The sequence below is a fragment of the Girardinichthys multiradiatus genome, chromosome 8 (genome assembly GCF_021462225.1).
Source record: "Girardinichthys multiradiatus isolate DD_20200921_A chromosome 8, DD_fGirMul_XY1, whole genome shotgun sequence".
NCBI classification, from domain to species: Eukaryota; Metazoa; Chordata; class Actinopteri; order Cyprinodontiformes; family Goodeidae; genus Girardinichthys; species Girardinichthys multiradiatus.
Window position 1 is genome coordinate 37,765,668 of NC_061801.1, and position 21,203 is coordinate 37,786,870.

General features: G+C 41.1%; 1 protein-coding gene across 3 annotated transcripts in view; it reads right to left on the reverse strand.

Moving 5' to 3' along the window:
* ehmt1b (euchromatic histone-lysine N-methyltransferase 1b) overlaps positions 1-17,458 on the reverse strand; it is a 43,271-nt gene extending 25,813 nt beyond the window's left edge. Inside the window, exon 1 of one of the 3 annotated variants that reach the window (XM_047372736.1) lies at positions 17,407-17,458. In XM_047372736.1, the coding sequence (XP_047228692.1) occupies positions 17,407-17,427 (21 nt within the window). In that variant the 5' untranslated portion in view covers positions 17,428-17,458. Of the gene's footprint in view, positions 1-1,069; positions 1,089-17,111; positions 17,136-17,406 lie in introns of those variants that run through there. The other 2 variants (XM_047372737.1, XM_047372738.1) reach the window with 2 other exon arrangements.
* Between the last annotated feature and the right edge of the window lie 3,745 nt (positions 17,459-21,203).

A 21,203-nucleotide genomic window follows, 5' to 3' on the forward strand; every position in this document is an offset into this window, starting at 1 on the left:
CCAGACCCAAACTACCCGAACCATCAGGACAGACGTACTCAATCCTCCTTACAATGTGTGCTTTGGAGGCCCTACACTCAAGGCAGGCCGGCACCTGGTCTGTCATCAAGAAGCTCTCCTCAACAGCAGCCCTGCAAACAAAACTGAGGCTGTTTCCCAAAGACCTTCCAGTCTGAGTGGAGCTTGACCTGCCCCAGGAACACCTGGGAGCGGAAGGACCGGAGGAACCCTGCAGCTTCCTCTTTTAATTCAAATGAAAACACAAAGACCATCCTCTTCCCTCCCCCTAGTGGTGGAAAGTGGAACTGACACTAAATTCAGAAGGCAGAGAGAGGGGGGAAGGGAGGCAGAGAAAGCTGTCTGCAGAGCTCCGCCATTTCACAACCAGAATGTTTACTGACATGGCACGGCCATTGCAGCAGTTTTCCACTAGGTGGAGAACTGAAGGGCTTGGGAAGCTCACGGATTGGAATAATAAGGAATCTCCAAACGTGGAACCAAATCTAAGAGAGATGATCAGCAGTCCTAAAGGCCTCAGTTAACAGGAAAAGATGGTAGATTAGACCAAAGCTGCAGCTGGAGCTTTAAGAAATGAAAGCTCTAATGGTTCAGAGCACAATACCAGATTCCATATTGCTGTGAAACTGGGAATATTACACCAGTTTAATCATTCACTGTCTCTCCAATATCAGGCGAAGCTGGTATGTGAAGGCCTGCAACCTATCTTTAGATCTGTTCCAAGAGCCCTGAAAACGAGTCAGAGCTCCAAAACACAAAGTATGAAAGCTTTTCACAAAGAGAGTTTCCACTGAGAGAGACAGAGGCAGGGTCTGCAGGAGAAATCACCACCATAACATTCAGCCACTAACTGGTTCTCTTTTTAAACTGGAGGGGTTTACATGGCCTTGAAAATGCATTGAAACCTGAAGAACCTTTCCAGTTTGTCACGTCAAAACACAATAACATTTTATTATGACTGTATGTGATACACACATCCAACTCTGACCACCCCTTTCCCTGCTAAAAAATAGTTCGCCCACAGCATGATGCTACCACCACCATGTTTTACCATGTCTTCAGGGTGACGTGTGGTGTTTTCGACCCCTCACAGCCTTTGGCATGTAGTCCAAACAGTTCAATCTTGTTATTATCTAACTGCAGCACGTCCTTCTGTGCTTGGCGAGTCCCCTACATGGTTTGAGGCAAACCGCAAACAGGACTTCTTAGTTCCTCTTCACACTCTTCCATAAACACCAGATATTTAGAGAACACAACTAACAGTTGTCCTGTTAACATATTCTCCCACCTTAGCTCCAGATTTCTGCAGGGCCTCCAGAGTCACCATGGGCCTTTGGTTGCTTCTCTTCAATGCCCCACTTGGATGGAAAAGAGCTCTGCGAGATGTTCAAAACTTGGTATATTGTCTTATAACCTAACCCTGCTTTGAACTTTCTCCCTGAGCTGTCTGCTGTCTTCCTTGGTCTTCATGAAGCAGTTTGTTCACTGATGTTCTCTAACAAACCTCTGAATCCTACACAGAACAGTTGAATTTACACTAAGGTTACAATGCACACAGGTAAACTCTGTTTACTAATTCAGTGACCTCTGAAGTTGAACGTTTGCACTGGATTTTATTTAGAGGCATCAGAAATGGGGCTGAATACAAATAGCACCAAACTTCTCAGATTTGTGTATGTAGAACGGTTTGTAAGCAATTTCTCATTTCCTTCACCCTCTCAGTTGTGCACTACTTTGTGTTTTTCTTTCCTGTAAAACCACAATAACATTCATTGAGCTCTTTTAAACTTTAGCGAGGCAATGCAACTTCCTTATAGGAAAACATTTTAAATTTTTCTGCAGGTTCTGAAGAAAAATTAATAAATAAATCCAATATTGAAAAAATATAATGTGCATAAATGTATCCTGTTACTTTAAAAGCTCGAGATGCACATTTTGCAATTCCATCAATGCGAATTTTCCATCCCCTCCTCCTTCCTGTCAGCTCAACCAGCCAAAAGAAGTAAGGACCAACCTAACCACAGAATTATTCCCAGTTCCAAATTTACATCAATGGCTCCCCTGCTGCTACATTAACCTTTGAAAAGAACAAAACATACAGGGGATGCTTGTAGAAATCACACAAGAGGTCAAATCAGACATACCCAACTGCTAAAAGATGGACTCATCCAGACACACAAACAGAACCTTTATGTTAACGTATGACATACAGCACAGTGAGACAGCATATTCCATGAAAGAAGAAAGGCCACAGGGAGGCTGCAGTTTCCAGAGCTTCAGGAGATCAGATTGGTGTGCCCCTTTCAGGAGATGTGGAGCAAATGTTCTGATTACTCCTGTTTTTCTATTACGGGTTCCCTACACAAAAGATGCAGGATGGCATGAATGCACCCCACTGCCTTCCTGCTTCAATGTTGGAAACTCTTCAATTTTTTGCAGCACTTTAGCACAAATATGAAATAAAGCAGCCTCAGATCAGCCTGACCTTTAACAACATCCCATCCATCATTGATGACAACTGTTAAAGCTCTCCTCTACCTGATGTGAGGCTGATTGGAGGCCGAACAAAGGCAGGGATGCAGACATGTACTGAACAAGATCAGGGCTCACATCTAGAGACACACGTGGCAGATAAAGAGTTCGATTTTTCCTAGGATGGAGGAGCAAACCGTTTCCTTTCAAACGGGCCCAATCAGAAGACCTAAAGGAGGCAGAGATGGCTGGAAGCTGCACATTAACAAACCAGTCCAGACAGTTTCTCATCAAGGCCTTCTCTCATTACCAGACAGTCTGAAACCTGCCTGCAACCCAGACCCAAACTACCCGAACCATCAGGACAGACGTACTCAATCCTCCTTACAATGTGTGCTTTGGAGGCCCTACACTCAAGGCAGGCCGGCACCTTGTCAGTCATCAAGAAGCTCTCCTCAACAGCAGCCCTGCAAACAAAACTGAGGCTGTTTCCCAAAGACCTTCCAGTCTGAGTGGAGCTTGACCTGCCCCAGGAACACCTGGGAGCGGAAGGACCGGAGGAACCCTGCAGCTTCCTCTTTTAATTCAAATGAAAACACAAAGACCATCCTCTTCCCTCCCCCTAGTGGTGGAAAGTGGAACTGACACTAAATTCAGAAGGCAGAGAGAGGGGGGAAGGGAGGCAGAGAAAGCTGTCTGCAGAGCTCCGCCATTTCACAACCAGAATGTTTACTGACATGGCACGGCCATTGCAGCAGTTTTCCACTAGGTGGAGAACTGAAGGGCTTGGGAAGCTCACGGATTGGAATAATAAGGAATCTCCAAACGTGGAACCAAATCTAAGAGAGATGATCAGCAGTCCTAAAGGCCTCAGTTAACAGGAAAAGATGGTAGATTAGACCAAAGCTGCAGCTGGAGCTTTAAGAAATGAAAGCTCTAATGGTTCAGAGCACAATACCAGATTCCATATTGCTGTGAAACTGGGAATATTACACCAGTTTAATCATTCACTGTCTCTCCAATATCAGGCGAAGCTGGTATGTGAAGGCCTGCAACCTATCTTTAGATCTGTTCCAAGAGCCCTGAAAACGAGTCAGAGCTCCAAAACACAAAGTATGAAAGCTTTTCACAAAGAGAGTTTCCACTGAGAGAGACAGAGGCAGGGTCTGCAGGAGAAATCACCACCATAACATTCAGCCACTAACTGGTGCTTTTAAGATTTTTACACCGCCTCGCAACTGTTTTCATTCCTTTTTCACGTTTTGTGGTGTCACACCTACAGATTTAATGTATTATATAGGGATTATGCAACTTTAGCATGATATTCACATACACCGTAAACACAAAACGTTTCCTTTTTAAGGTCAGTTACCGTTATCAACTTTGTTTCTCTTTGCTAAATTCCAAAATGATAAAAGATTTCTTTAAGACATTTCTTTTACTTTCTTTACTTTCAGAAGTCCTCAGAACTTGGTACGGTTAAACTGTAAGACTTTGGTCACACGTATCTTTCCACAAGCGTCTCACAATAGTTTGCTGGTATTTCGACCCATTCCTCCTGCCAGAACTGGTCTAACTGGGCAAGGTTTGCAGGCTGCATTGCCTGCGCACACCTTTTTAGCTCTGCCCACCAATCTTCCATGGGGTAGAGATCAATGATTTGTGATGGACACCCCAAAACATTGACTTTGTTTTCCTGAAGCCACTTTGTAACTAATTTGGTGGTATGCTTTGGCTCACTGACCATTTGGAAGAGCCGTTTGTGCCTCAGCTTTAAAGTCCTAGCTGATGTCTTGAGATGCTGCTTTCAAATGTCCACATAATATTCTTTCCTCGTGGTTCCATCTATTTTGTTTAGTGCAACAGGCCCTCCCTCAGTAAAAGACCACCACAACATGATGCTACCACCTCCGTACTTCAGAGGAGGCACAGGGTGTTCAGACTTGCAAGCTTTCTGCCTTTTCAGCCAAATGTAATAATGGTGATTATGACAAAATATCTTAACTTTAGTTCCATCAGACCAGAGTGCATGTCCCTAAACATTCAGCTCTTTGTTGCCAAGTTAAAACTGTTATCACGTTTTTGTGTTTCTTTTGGAAAAATGGGATCTTCCTTGCCGAGTGGCTTTTCAGGACTCATTTTACAGTAGAAAATGACAATCTTTTATCAGCTTCAGCCAGCATCTTCACAAGGTCTTCTGCTGTTTTTGTGGTTGATACGTACATCTGGCACCAAAACACGTTCATCTCTGAGACACAGAACCTGTCTCCTTCTTGAACAGTATGATGGTTGGACATTCCCATCCCGTTTATACTCGTGTTTGAACAGATGAACGTGGTCCAATTAGGCGTCGGGAGATTATACTTAGGATGAACCAGACTAATGGAGGTCCACAATTCTTTTCCTGAAATTGTCACTGATTTATTTTGGTTTCCCCATGATGTCAGACAAGGAAGCAGTGTGTTTGAGGTGTTGCCATAGGGTACATCCACAGGTGTGACTCCAGTTAACTCAAATGTTATTTATAAACTCTCAGGAGCTTATAAAGCCATGACATCATCATCATCTTGGCTTTCCCAAAATGTTTAAAAACATACCAATCTTTATGTATGTAAACTGCTAAGTTTGATGATGGTTAAAAAAAAGTCCCTCTAATTATTTTCACATTTAGTGAATAGAAATAATTTTGATCTAAAACAGGGAAGAACAAGTTAAATGTCTTTTTTTCAGTTTATGTAAATAACTGCATTCAACTGTGCATCCCTGCTCACACAGTCTCAGCTGCTTAGAAACCACCTCATCACATACTGTACAATCACTGAGACCACAGGTAACAACATTCCTCAAAAAGAAAGCCTGTAGTTTCCAGGAGTTTCTTCAGGAGATCTGACTCCTGATCCCCTCTGAGGAGACAGGCAGTGACTCTTTGAAATACAAATGTTTTCTTATTCAGTGATGAGACACAAACAGGATCCGACATGACATTTGAAGCTTGGGATAAATCTGGTCTGCTGCCACACAAGAATTATGACTTTACAACGTTAAGGTAAAGGCAAAGCTAGAAGACAGCATAAATGCATGTATTGCTTTCCTGCCTGTTTGCTGCAAACTCTTTAATCTTACTGAATGGTAGCAGGGCTCACATCTAAAGAGAAGTACTCAGCAAATACGGAGTCTCATTTTCCCTGAGAAGGAGGAGCAAACCGTTTCCTTTCAAACGGGCCCAATCAGAAGACCTAAAGGAGGCAGAGATGGCTGGAAGCTGCACATTAACAAACCAGTCCAGACAGTTTCTCATCAAGGCCTTCTCTCATTACCAGACAGTCTGAGTCCTGCCTGCAACCCAGACCCAAACTACCCGAACCATCAGGACAGACGTACTCAATCCTCCTTACAATGTGTGCTTTGGAGGCCCTACACTCAAGGCAGGCCGGCACCTTGTCAGTCATCAAGAAGCTCTCCTCAACAGCAGCCCTGCAAACAAAACTGAGGCTGTTTCCCAAAGACCTTCCAGTCTGAGTGGAGCTTGACCTGCCCCAGGAACACCTGGGAGCGGAAGGACCGGAGGAACCCTGCAGCTTCCTCTTTTAATTCAAATGAAAACACAAAGACCATCCTCTTCCCTCCCCCTAGTGGTGGAAAGTGGAACTGACACTAAATTCAGAAGGCAGAGAGAGGGGGGAAGGGAGGCAGAGAAAGCTGTCTGCAGAGCTCCGCCATTTCACAACCAGAATGTTTACTGACATGGCACGGCCATTGCAGCAGTTTTCCACTAGGTGGAGAACTGAAGGGCTTGGGAAGCTCACGGATTGGAATAATAAGGAATCTCCAAACGTGGAACCAAATCTAAGAGAGATGATCAGCAGTCCTAAAGGCCTCAGTTAACAGGAAAAGATGGTAGATTAGACCAAAGCTGCAGCTGGAGCTTTAAGAAATGAAAGCTCTAATGGTTCAGAGCACAATACCAGATTCCATATTGCTGTGAAACTGGGAATATTACACCAGTTTAATCATTCACTGTCTCTCCAATATCAGGCGAAGCTGGTATGTGAAGGCCTGCAACCTATCTTTAGATCTGTTCCAAGAGCCCTGAAAACGAGTCAGAGCTCCAAAACACAAAGTATGAAAGCTTTTCACAAAGAGAGTTTCCACTGAGAGAGACAGAGGCAGGGTCTGCAGGAGAAATCACCACCATAACATTCAGCCACTAAGTCTTTACCATCGTTTTAGGGACATTTTCCAGCTCTCTGTAGATTTTGATTCAAAAACATCACACAGAACCTAAAAAAAGGCACACATTGGCTGAAATTTATAAAACTTTGGGCCATCTGAATCGTGATTTTCCTGTGAGGAAAGACATGCAGTAAAATATTGGAATACAGCCCTTTTGTCACTTCATGATGAGATCCCTCTACAAACATGAAGCAACCTGTAAACTTTCTGACGCCTTTTAGATAAATCGACACTACCGCCAAACAAGAATTATGGCTTCAATAAATTAAGACTTTCAGTTCAAGAAGCAAGAGCAAAACTCAAACCAATTGATTGTTTTTATTTTAGAAGCAATGAAGCCAGTCTACATGTTCTCAAAGCACCTAAGGCCAAACGAGAATGAACACAGCATGGCTTTCCTCTCCTGTGTGTCTCAAGGAAGCATCATACCTGCTTTCTTCTAATGGCCTCCACTGAGAAGAAGAAGGCGAAGAAGAGGGATTGGGGGAGGAGGAGGACTGTGTGGGGTAAGAGAGGAAGAGGAATGGCTGGGAGGACAGAGAGAGAGAGAGAGAGGGAGAGCAAGAGAGCGCGAAAACCCGCTGAAGAGACTGCTCCCGTTTTCTGTTCTTTCCCCGCATGTGCATTCACCTCACCATCATGTGACCTGTTGGCTCCATCTGTCGGTTCTCCTCCTCCTCCTTGAAAGGGTCCTCCACTGAGCATGCTCAGTCAGTTCAAACTGTAACACCACTCTGTTCCTCTCTACTGGATGACCTCTGAAGAGATCCTTTGGAGCCAAGAAACCAAGCGAGGGTTTACACTTCATAGGAAGGGAGAAACGCCTAAGAAATCCAAGCTAAATATGTGGAAACGAAAGGTTTTTCTTTCACTCTTAACACCAGTCCAAAACCCAGTAACCACTTCAACAGTCATGCATGTCGCCCCAAATTTCTTTGAGCAATTTCAAAAGTTAAATCAATTTCTTTCAATCAGTTTTCCTAAGAACTATCCCCTACAGACTTTCCTTGAGGCCTTTAGTTTACAACATGAACACTCCTGTTTTCAAATTACCTCAAGGAACCTCCAAGAGCCCCAAAGAATGAAGCAGAACAACACAACCAGGTCAACCAAATCATACTACAGCTAAAAATCCGACAGTTGCAAGCTAATCTGAAAAAAAAAAAAAAAAAAAAAACATTTAAAAAAAGAAACAGCAAAAGAGGTGCAATAAGGTGTAACTGGTCATCAGGGATTTTTATAGCAATCATGTGCATGAAATAAAACCATCGACTCTTCCCATAAAAGAAGGTAAACCAAATTTGATGATAGTTTGTGCTGGCAGGTCAACAGTCCAAAATTCATAAACAAGATAAAATCTGCAAGAATTCTCTTAATTTCAATTCAAAAACACTTTGTTAATCCCAGATGTCAGGACTTTCTGCTCTATAAATTATTTTTGAAACGTTGGTGGAAATTAGCACCAACAACTGGCCAAATTGCCTAATATTTATGAAGGTGTGCGAAAAATATATAATTTTTAGTAATAAAATAATCTTATTTTAAATGAGACCTATTATGTAAAATTTACTTTTTGATAATTTTTAATACTTCTTTTTGGGTCTCCAATGCTTCTACAAACAGTTCAAACGCAAAAAAAAAAAAAACCATTCAGATGTTTTTTTGGCTATAAATGATGTTTTATTTTTTCTTCAAAAGCTGTGTAATTGTGACGTCACAATTACACTAACACCTAGCAACGTTACACAAGTCCCGCCTCCAACTAGCAACTGAAGCGGAGCTCACATCTCGCCGGCTGGATTTACCTTTCATGAACGTTACAACAGCTGCCTTCAAAGGCAGATGTTCTGTTGAAGGTTAAAAAGACCCACACGTGTCCATACACATTCTCCCGCTTTCGGAAAACAGAGATTCGTGGCTTCATTTTATTTTTGAGGGCAATGTTCCAGTCACATTGCTGAAGACGGCGTGAATCACTTCACCAAAGGCTGCTTTCAGTACACGTCAGGATTTGCAGAAAGACTTAAGCTGAAGAAAAATTCCGTCCCTACTGTTCATCGCAAATCTGCAGATGACAGAAATGTAAGTACTTATTGTTGTGTTTCGGTTTCATCTTCATGTATGAAGTGCCGGTTGGGGGCATGGCCAGATACAGCTAATTTGCATAAAAGCGACAGAGTCCTAAAACAGCTCATTCTGAAAGGAGCTCAAAAAAAGGGGAAACTGAGGAGGTGAAATCTCATTATCTGAGAATATAATTAACATGTTTTGTATAGCCCATAGACCTATCCCAGTTGTTTACAGGGAAGTATAATAGGTCACCTTTAATGATAAAGTACCTGTCAATATCGAGTATTTCCCTCGAAAATTACCAAACAGAAGCGGGTCTTTTTCTCTAACGGAGATAGTTTAGCTTCAAGATGGAGGACGTTGGAAAAAAGTTGGCTTAGTCAGCCAACTTTGTGGAAGAGCACGATCCATGTAAGATGGCACCATAAGGTCACAATTTCATCTTTTCCAAACTAACCAGTGGACTAGCCAGCTACCGTGTCACTGTTTGATGACATCCTGCTGTCTGGATAAACTCACGGGTGGGATTACTCCATTAGGTCTGAATGAAGCGCCGACACCACGGCTATGATAAGATCCCATGATTTCCATGAAAACAGACAGTAATGCTAATTTTACACACTCCGACGTAACGGCTGCCAGATTGTTCCTTTCAGCTCCAGTCCCTGAACATGTACATTATAAGACAGCCGTGTGAGCTTCATAAACGCATTGAAAGCATGAGGGCAATATAGAGATATAAACTGATATGTAATTGATTAGTATATAGGTACAAAAGGGATGAAACAGGTTATTTGCCAATTTGTCCGAGCTGGCAAAGTGCCGGCAGGAGCCGTCAGGTATATTCTCCTGGCAGCATTGTATGTGTAAGTTTGTGTAATGCTTTTTCCAGCCCTAAGTGACATGTAAAGTAGGCTAGATTGCAGATCCTGTGTTGTTATTGGCTTCTCTTGTTTCACACTTTCACAATAAAAACTCAGTCCTGATCTGCAAGCTTTGTAACACTTAGAAATATGACACATTTTATACACAAAGCCAGACTAAAGATAAAGATGACGACTATCCAGCCTTATAGACAGAAAAACCTTAAAATAACCAAACTGCAAAGTAATTCTAAGCCAACATTAAAATTGTTTTGTTTTTACCTTAAACGTTATATACACTATAATAACTTTAGTATGCAACAACACAACAGTTTCAAGACTGCAAAAAAGAGATGGACCAGACATCTAACTTCCTGGCTTCAAACAATGGCTTCTTCCACAAAATCCTTAACTTAAACTTGGCCTGATCTGCCTGCTTCCATCTTTAATGGAACATTTGAATTGAAAAAATAAAATAAAGGAGGGTTGAAGCACGACCATCTCTGACGCCGCCAAACAGTTGCAAAAGAGAAATGTTCGTTCGTTCGTCGTCTTCCGCTTATCCAGGACCGGGTCGCGGGGGCAGCACTCAGCAGAGACGCCCAGACGTCCCTCTCTCCAGACACCTCCTCCAGGGGGAGCCCAAGGCGTTCCCAGGCCAGCCGAGAGACATAGTCCCTCCAGCGTGTCCTGGGCCGTCCCCTGGGCCTCCTCCCGGTGGGACGTGCCTGGAACACCTCCAAAGGAAGGCGTCCAGGAGGCATCCGGTATAGATGCCCGAGCCACCTCAACTGGCTCCTCTCGATGTGGAGGAGCAGCGGCTCTACTCCGAGCTCCTCGCGGATGGCCGAGCTCCTCACCCTATCTCTAAGGGAGTGCCCGGCCACCCTACGGAGGAAGCTCATTTCAGCCGCTTGTATCCGTGATCTCGTTCTTTCCGTCATGACCCAAAGTTCATGGCCATAGGTGAGGGTAGGAACGTAGACCGACCAGTAAATTGAGAGCTTTGCTTTTCGGCTCAGCTCTCTCTTCACCACAATGGACCGGCACAGCGCCCCCATTACTGTGGCAGCCGCACCGATCCGTCTGTCGATCTCCCGCTCCATTCTTCCCTCACTCGTGAACAAGACCCCGAGATACTTAAACTCCTCCACTTGAGGCAGGAACTCCCCTCCAACCTGAAGAGGACAAGCCACCCTTTTCCGGTCGAGTACCATGGCCTCGGACTTGGAGGAGCTGATCCTCATCCCAGCCGCTTCACACTCGGCTGCGAACCGCCACAGCGCATGCTGTAGGTCTTGGCTAGAGGGGGCCAGCAGGACCACATCATCCGCAAAAAGAAGAGACGAAATCCACTGGTCCCCAAACCAGACCCCCTCCGGCCCTTGGCTGCGTCTAGAAATCCTGTCCATAAAAGTTATGAACAGGACCGGCGACAAAGGGCAGCCCTGCCGGAGTCCAACATGCACTGGGAACAGGTCCGACTTAGTGCCGGCAATGCGGACCAAACTCCTGCTCCGCTTGTATAGAGATCGGATGGCCCCTAATAAAGGGCCCCCGATTCCATACTCCTGGAGCGCCCCCCACAGGGCATCACGAGGGACACAGTCAAAAGCCTTCTCCAGGTCCATAAAACACATGTGAACCGGTTGGGCAAACTCCCATGAACCCTCGAGCACCCTGTAGAGGGTATAGAGCTGGTCCAGTGTTAAATGTTAAATATATAAAAAGGAACCAGCATTGTTGCATACAGGTTTGAAGATAACGTACAGTGTGTGCAACAAGTTGCTGCAGGACTTGAACACCAACAGTTACACTACTGTGACAACATTTCTTATTTTGCCAAATGTGCTGCAATTAGGGCTGTTCGATATCGAGTACGAGTACGAGTACAAGAAATCAAAAGGGCTGCACGGTGGCCCAGTTGGTAGCACTGTTGCCTTGCAGCAAGAAAGTCCTGGGTTCGACCAGGTTTCTTTCTGCATGGAGTTTGCATGTTCTCCCCATTCATGTGTGGGTTCTCTCTAGGTACTACGGCTTCGTCCCACAGTCCACAAACATGACTGTTTTGATTTCTAGACTTTGCGGTACACATATAGCGGTTATATGGCAAGTCGTGCGTTGCCAATCTCTTTGCAGAGGACTCAGCCACCGGAGGGGCAAGTCTGAGAAAAACTGTTTTAGGTTTAATAGTAACCTTTTTTTTTTTTAGATACGCACACCTGATGTTTGCATGAGAGACAAATGGACCTCTTTCATGCTGAAATACTGAAAACCCTGGTGTGTAAAGTAATCTGAAAAGAGCAATACCAAAAAAGTAAATTTACATTTACGCACAAGAATATGATTTGCGTTTGAAACTCTGCATCTGAATTTTATCCAGTGTTCCTTCTACCATTTAAGGTTACCTTGTTCTGTAAATATATAAAGCAAATACTGTTACGTTAGATTAGACCTAGCTGCGCACACACATGTGCACTAATAAGGCACTGGACGATCACCAGCTGTCTCAAGGTACATCGTGATTTTGAAAAGTTACTAGAGGTGTAATAAAACTCACATTCATACCAAACATTTGGTACACCCCTTTTGGTATGCACGTGTACCGAATGAATACAGAGTTGTTCTAAACCTCTACACACAACTGTGGTCAAGCCAGGCAATCTTAGCTCTCTGTTGAAGACTAGCTTCACGCTAATGTCAAGGTGCATTACAGTAAAACTGTCGCTGCAGGCGGAAACATTAAAGAACGATGAGAAAAGGAGAGACATCATCGTCATCATCAAAGATGTCTATGTGCGGAACTAAAAAGCACAATTATATGATCCACAATGGAATAAAAACAGAACCAAAACACAATTTCCACCTACCACTAAAGTCTGTTATTAGGGAACTTGGAAGTTTCTTATTTAGCCGCCTGTTGCATTCAACCAGCCCCAAATACAAGGTGAGTCTTTCTAATGGCAGACATGCAGACCAGGAGTCTGTCTAATGACAGGGGATGTCTCATCAGTTTTCCTTCTATGGTGCATTCATGTACGACTGAGAAGCCAGTCTCCAGTCAGTTCTATACTGGCTAAGTTGTGAACTTCTAGAACATGCTGATAAAATCAAATTATTGTCAGATTATTTAAAATTTCTTAGTTCATTTTGAACATGATTAGAAAATATATTTATATAAACATAAATCCAACCCCAGAACCTCAAAATCCCTTTCTTTCAAAATAAGTAAAAATAAATAAATAAATAAAATAAAAATAAATATATATATATATATGTTTATTTCTATGATTGGCTCATACTGAAAATGTACCGAACCGTGACTTTAAAACCGAACAGTCACTTTACCTTTAAATCCCTAAAAGTTAGTGTTTTAAAAACCTCTAAAATTATCTATCATGTCACTCTTACGGTTTAAAGTTGCTTTAATAAGATCCTACAGAAAGTTCTGAAATAAGCAGTCTAGCTCAAACTGTGTGAGCAGAATTGTTCTGCACTGCCCCTCTCTTACCAGTCCCCCCAGTTCAGGATGTCATGGTGTGAAATCTGAAGCCACATATTGCTGTTATTGAGGCCATGCTGTTCTTCAAAGTGTAGTTGGCATTTTAAGAGGTTAGAGCAGTAGGTGCGTTAAGAAGCAGAATGCAGGCTAGCTAACCAAGCCTATAGCCCAGATATTATCAGCTCATTAGATTCCCAGCATTACTCTATGTAGAGCAGAACAGCCAGGAGTTTATCGTTAGCCTCATAGCATAATTGTCTAAGTCGTATTTGCCAAAATACGACTCAGGCATTTATGCTATGAGGCTAACGATAAACATTGTCAATTTAAACAGAATGAATGTCTTCATATGTCTGTCTTATATCATAATATCAATAGACTATATTTAACATAACTATTTAAACTGCACTAATCAATATGTTGCTCTATTTTAGCAGCAATAACAAAATTGTTTTGTTTTAAATAAAAACTTTTAGATAATGTTATACACATCTAAATTAAATACTTGTGTTATTGTGAATCTGTGGTTTTCTGTAAATGTAGACAGCAGAAACAGACAGAAGTGGCCATTATGAAAACCATGATTGCTTTAAATGTTTGTGTCGGTAACAGTCTGTCTGTGTGAGCCACTATGAATGCTGCTACTCAGTGGTTTTGTATACCTTATCATAAAACTGTCTTTTCAAATGGCTACAGGCAGTCCCATCTTAATAAGAACAGCAAACCAGCAAGAGCAACAAACACTAGTCTTAACTGTAGCTGTACAGAGAAATTGTCTGTTGACCAAAATCAGCTTATTTTCATCTTGATTGGCGCTGATCAGCCAAATAGAAACTCTAAAATCAGATCTTTTTCCAATCAGTGAGTGAAGACGACTCAAAGCTAGCCATTTTCAGGGTCACTGAGGTGCGTAAAAGTGAAGTCAAGGGAAGCACAAAAGCTGCAAGAAGCTATTCAACCAAAAACTGTATCTTGGCAAGACATGTCTGCGATTAATTCAGTGTGCGAGAGTGCAAAAGATAACAGTAGTGTTAAACAGAGTACAGCAAAGTCTGTTTTATATTTGTGAGCTTTCAGCTTGTTATAAAACATACTGGATTAGGAAATGTTGTCAGTCTTTTGGAACTCTCAGAGCTAAGGTAAGGATTTGCATTTTCCTGGAAACACACATTGAGACCATGGTATCAGGATTGCTAGCCATGCAAAGCTAATATACCATACATTCAGGCTCCCTACACCCGTCTTATATTTGGTGAAACTTGTCGTTTAATTCAGCATAAAAACTTTCAGAAGGTAAAGAGGTGGCAAGGTGGTAAAGTCACTAAAAACTGCAACCAAGCAGAAGGCACCTAGAAGCAGATCTTTTAATAAAACATTGTTGCTGAGATGGAAATACCATTTTTTTTCAGTAGCTGAATAGACAACTCATTATCTGGGATCTATGTTTGCTATGAACCTAAAACAGAAAAAGATTTTCCCCATTATTTCTTTATTTTTTTGCAAGTCATATCATTAACGCAACATTCACCATTATTATCGCAAACTGTACGTCTTCCCTAGTTTGAGCCAAAAATTACTTCAGTTAATCACAGGATTTTTCATGACTGGTAATATCATCTACTGCTAGTGTTTGTAAAAAACTATTTTAGATGTTAAATAAGAATACTGAACTCATGGGTAATTCATCATTATAAAAGATAAGGGACAAACATCTTATTAATGTTGCTAAGTAACTTTACTCAATGATAACACAAAAATCTAACAACTCAACAAGTGAATTCAAATGCATTTACACAAACAATTGCACAATATGGCCACTAGGGTTGCACAATATTAAGAAAATATGTACTTTTTTACTACTGCTGAAAGCTGCCAAGATACCGATTATTCCACATTTTTCGGACTCCCCCACTCTGTGAGCTTTAGCATCTCAGCCACAAAATGTACATCAGGTGTGGGCTTTAACGGCAGTAACAGACCGTCTAACTCTGCAAATATATTACATATATGCAGAACATGAATGCATGATTCATGAAATATAATATTGTACCACATATCGCATCCAAACAGTTCCAGAGATGTTGCATACTGATTTTACGACTATGACTGCGATTCAATATGTTGTGCAGCACTAATGGTCACAAAGACAAGCACCTCCTTAAGGCCCATTGGAAGTTCACAATAAAGCATTCAGTTCATCCATGTAATGTGACAACTTATATTTAAATAAATCAAATTGGTATAGAGGAACCAATCACTGCAGCAGTGCAGGTTAAAATAAGAGTTCTGCCAGCGTAGCCCCACTTCGCACCTACATGCCAGCTCACTGTCAACAATCAGCACATTAAATGTTTATGAGTATTATTTGTGATAACTAGACAAGGCCATTATAGGAAATGTCATTTCCTGTGATTTTAGTCATTTTGATTATATATGCACAGAGAAATCAGCCGGTGGCCAGAATTGGCCGATTTTATGCCCTGATCGACCAGTCGGGAACTAAAAGTCAGATTTACGTGCTACCTTTCCACAACACTCCTCAGAGTGGAAGTTGTTACTGAACATAATGTTTACATATATTATTGCTAACCACACCACCTGTGCTCATAAAAACCTGTTTAACTACAGAGCTGTGAAACAGTGACAGCTCCCTCACATATATAGTGTGACATCGCTTCTGCTCCCAATTTAAACAATGATCAGTCATAAACAATCGTCTTAAGGCCCCTGTTTAGTTACAATAATTAAATGAATGATTAAACAATCTACACATTACAGTAAATCAGAGATTTTTCTTTGCAAATATTAAATTGGACAGCACTAGGGCTGAAACAATTGATTATTGAAATAACAGTCAACTAATTTAGTAATCGAATAATTGTTAACTGGAGTATAGAAACTTTAAATTCATTTAGCAGTAATTAGGCCAAAATTTCACAACTATATACATTTTGCATTTAAGATGAAGAACGTTCTTAGTCTGTAAATATGCTCTATCCAGAACGCATCTCTGATTTTTTTTTTTTTTTTTTTTTACCAAATTGCTGTATGTTTATGCAAAATGAAAAACAAGTCTCTGTGATAATAATGTAATATATATTATACTGGCTTTGGTATAATTTGTTGGAAGTTAAAAGTTTGTTTTCATAATAATAAAAGGATACCTCCAAACCCTTACTGTTACCTCGACAATACTCCATCCTAAAAACAATTAATGTTTTACACTGAAACCAGAATGCTGTTTGTGCGCCCCCTGCCGACCAAGACCGTGCCTTACCTCCTAAATACATTTAAAATAGAAAAGAAAACAAAAGCTGAAGCGTAAAACAGATGCTTTAAACATTAAGGGTTATTTTCCTTTTTGTTTTCAATCTGGAGCGGTCGGTTTAATTATTTCTCATGCTAAATATTTCCTCTGAATAAAAATAAGAGCCATCTGAAACAACACCGCACTCTTTCAAACCTTAAAGAAGCACTAGGAAATGCTAAAATCCGCTTTCACCTTAAACAGATGAGGATGTGCAAGCAGGGTAATTTCAAATAATAAGTATAAGAAGTGAAAAAGTACAGAATATAGCCGGTTTCAGAGCTGGCGCCTTGCTACAGTTGCATTCATTAGTCGGTTAGTTTTCATGCTGTAAACCACAGTGAAGACAACACTCCGAAACCAGCCTCAGTTACAAATATTTCTAAGACGACATCGTGTTTTTTAGAGCTAATCGGCTTCAATAAAAATCACTTTGTGATTTTATATTTGACAGAGAGAGCAGTCAGCTAACTAGCATCGCTGCTAGCTAGCTGAACAGCGTTCTTAATAAGCCGCCGGTTAGCCGGCCAAATGAAACGCAGCTAAAAACTGTGAATAAAATCGGCTCATGATGCACGACAAAACGTCTGCAGTTTATTATGAGCAGCTAAAGGGTGGACACAGCTTTAGGGATAGTGACACGAACCGGGACCATGTATAACCAAGCCGAGCTGGATGCCCAGCAACGCGCCAGAGGTGATTATTCATGTTCCGGGACACAGCATCTTCCTGCACATTCAGTTGTCCTCCGGGTCCAGCACAAAAGCACAAGACTGCGAGCTGGCAGCGAGCAGCTTACGGTCAAACTACAACCGGACACCGGCAATCCGCTCATCTACAGACCGACTCCCTGGCTCTAGGGGAGGACTTTATTTCTACGCGTACAGGAAAAGAGCAGCAAAGTGAGACGAGTTTGGCGTAGAAAGAGCTCTCATACTCACCTCGGTTTCTACCGAAGCCATGGTGCCTGGACGTTAGCTCCACCCACTGCGGATGACGTCACATTTATTGATTCGCAATCAGCGACGCCACACCTTAGATTAGACACGCTAAAAACAGTAAAGTTGACCGAAGGAAACTGTTTTATTAAGTCGAGTAACTGATGGTAACAGATAGATGAAATGTGTTAAATCAATTTATAACTTAAAACCTTTACACGTTGTTTCAATAGCATCTGGTTTCAAACTAAACTGTCGTGAAATTCTTCATCTTAAAGATTGTGATGATTTTTCTATACCAGGAATTCTTGTGAAATATGTAAAATATCAGTGGATGCATACAGTTAAAGATCCTACTGCAAGAATGACCCAAAACTTTGATTCACTCGTTACTTCGTTGCAGCAGTTGATTTAAGCAGAGCTTGCATCTGTATATGCAGGCTCTGCTCTTAATGCACATAACCTTTCTACAAACTGGCATCAAATTCTGTTTGATTTTATGTGGACGAAAAAAAATCTTATATTAGAAAGAAATGTGATGATTAACAAGCTCAGCTCAGGTGATTTTCATGTCCTAGACTGTCAAACCCTGCATTCCACGAGTAAAATCTATCTCTATCTATCTATCTATCTATCTATCTATCTATCTATCTATCTATCTATCTATCTATCTATCTATCTATCTATCTATCTATCTATCTATCTATCTATCTATCTATCTATCTATCTATCTATCTATATGTTGTTGAGTGGTCTGGATTTTGTGTTAAAGTGGAATTACAAAATAGAAAAACTTCCTATAAAGTCATCTAATTACCATAAACTGTTAAACTAATAATGGAAATTGGTTTATAAACAGAATTTCTTCCATTGCAGATGTTATAATGGGGGTAAACATGATATTTAAACATTGATCATTGTTTTTGAACTAATGGGTTGATCATGGCATATTGATTGTCAAGCAGTTGTTTAACAAGAAGTTCAGATGTGTACAAAGTTTGGTTTTATTTCAGAATTTAATATTTCTATAACGCATAAAGAGTTTGTGATTAAAGCCATTCCAGCAGGTTTAAAAATGTTGCTCTCCACTGCTATAAAAACGTTATTTATTACACTCAGCTCACAGAATTATACACAGAAAATAAAAAAATAAAAAACCAAAAACAGACGTAGGGAAACATTGTTATCAGACCTGCTTCTGTATGATTTTGGTACGACTCTGATAGAGATCAGGAACAGATGACGTGGTAGCAGAGAGAAAGTCCGAGAGGTTTCACTGAAAATATTACAGCAACGCAATGCAGCTAATCCAGTAAATGTAAAATACAGTTTAAATGTTGAGCCTCAGTGTTTGTTTTGTGTTATATTGAAAAGGAAACATTAACTCACCTAATTTTGAGAATGCACGTAGTTAGACCTTCTAGTGTGACTTTAACCTGTCCTGAAACAAGAAATTAGATGTCCTTGTCAAATGTCTGGGATAATACTTATATTATTAACATTTTAAATCTTAATGTTGGGTCATTTTTAGCTGCCTTCACTGTACATTTTCACACCAAACCTCACTTATTTTTCATTTTAGACTGAATTTGCAAGGGTCTTTTTGCCAGCAATCAAGCTATTTTCTTTTTTATTTATAATGAAATGTACTGGGCCAATACAATTAGCAACTATCCTTAGCTGGTAATAAATACGTAAATTAATTCATTAATAAACCTTTTTCATAAGAGATATGTGAAGTTTTTCTTCATTGACAAACCTATCTTATATGCCCCATGAAGGGTCACAGGGTGTTTCAGGGTTCTGGGTTCGCTGTGGGCTCTCCTCTCAGTGGGATGAGCCAGGAACACCTCCGAATGGAGGCATCCTAAGCAGATGCCTGAACCAGCCCAACTGTCTCCTCATTACACAGATCGGCGGCTACTCTGAGTAAACTAAGAGCATCATCTTTTGGTTTAGCTCCTTCTTCATCATGACAGACCGTCATTACAGCATGGAAAGCATCAATCTGTATATCCATCTCCTACTTCATTCTTCCAACACAAATCAGCCAGATACTCAAACTCCACAACTTAAGGGAGAGACTGACCCAGACATGGACAGAACAGTCCCCCTGCTCTGGTTGAGAACCATGGCCTGAAACCTAAAGGAGCTTACCCTGTTCCCTGCTGCTTCACCCTCTGCTGCAAACTGTGCATGCTGAAGGTGTGCAGTATGAAGCTTTTATCTGGATTTTATCTGATAGTGCAATGCAAAGTAGTGCATAATTATGAAATGGAAGGAAAGGATATACGGTATTCCACACATATGAAAAGGACAAATGTGAAAAGTGTGGCATGCATTTGTGTTTAGTCCTGAATTAACAGTGGAACCACCTTTAGCTGCACTTACAGCTGCAAGTCTTCTGGGATTTGTCTCTACCAGCAGTCTAGAGCCTAAAATTTCTGTCTATTCTTCTTTGCAACATAGCTTATTCTAAGGTTGGATGGAGAGTGTCTGTGACCATTAATTTTCAAGTCTTGCTACAAATTCTCAATTAGAATTAAGACTAGACTTTGACTAGGCCATTTTAACACATTGATAACCTTTGATGTACATCATTCCATTGTAGCTCTGGCTGTATGAGGGCTGGTGAACCTCCATCCCAGTCTCAAGCCCTTTGCAACCCTCTAAGTGTTTTATTCCAGGATTGTCCTGTATTTAGCTCCATCCATCTTCCCATCAACGCTGACCAGCTTCACTCTTTCTACAGAAGAACAGCATTGCCACAGAACACAGCAAACACTGAAGCAATGTGCTCTGTTCAGATAAGACCAAAGCTGAGCTTTTAGCCTTCATGCAAAATGTACTGTGTCATAACAAACTAACACAGCACATCGTTTCCATTTTGAAACATGGTAGCGGCAGCATCATGCTTTAGAGCATCTTTTCATGGGATGGTGGATGGAGCTAAATACAGGGCTGATCCTGGAAGAAAACATGTTAGAGTTTGCAGAAGCAGGACAACAACCCTAAACAATCTGACTGAGCTTGAACAATTTGCAAAGAAGAATAAAAACAATTGTTTCTGGAGGACTTTTAGCTGTAATGGCAGTAAACAATGATTCTGCAGATTATTGACTCAGGGGGACCGAATAAAAATGCACACCACACTTTTCAAATTTTTAAATGTAAACAAAAAACTTTCATTTTGCTTCCACGTCACAGTTATGCACTACCTTGACTTGTGTATCACCAAACCAACCCACTCACTGGGGCGACTGTGATTCAATCTAAAAGTCGATTCCAGCTTTCCAATTTGCATATAGGTGTGTGAATGTACAGGTCCTTCTCAAAAAATTAGCATATTGTGATAAAGTTCATTATTTTCCCTAATGTCATGATGAAAAATTAACATTCATATATTTTAGATTCATTGCACACTAACTGAAATATTTCAGGTCTTTTATTGTCTTAATACGGATGATTTTGGCATACAGCTCATGAAAACCCAAAATTCCTATCTCACAAAATTAGCATATCATTAAAAGAGTCTCTAAACGAGCTATTAACCTAATCATCTGAATCAACGAGTTAACTCTAAACACCTGCAAAAGATTCCTGAGGCCTTTAAAACTCCCAGCCTGGTTCATCACTCAAAACCCCAATCATGGGTAAGACTGCCAACCTGACTGCTGTCCAGAAGGCCACTATTGACACCCTCAAGCAAGAGGGTAAGACACAGAAAGACATTTCTGAACGAATAGGCTGTTCCCAGAGTGCTGTATCAAGGCACCTCAGTGGGAAGTCTGTGGGAAGGA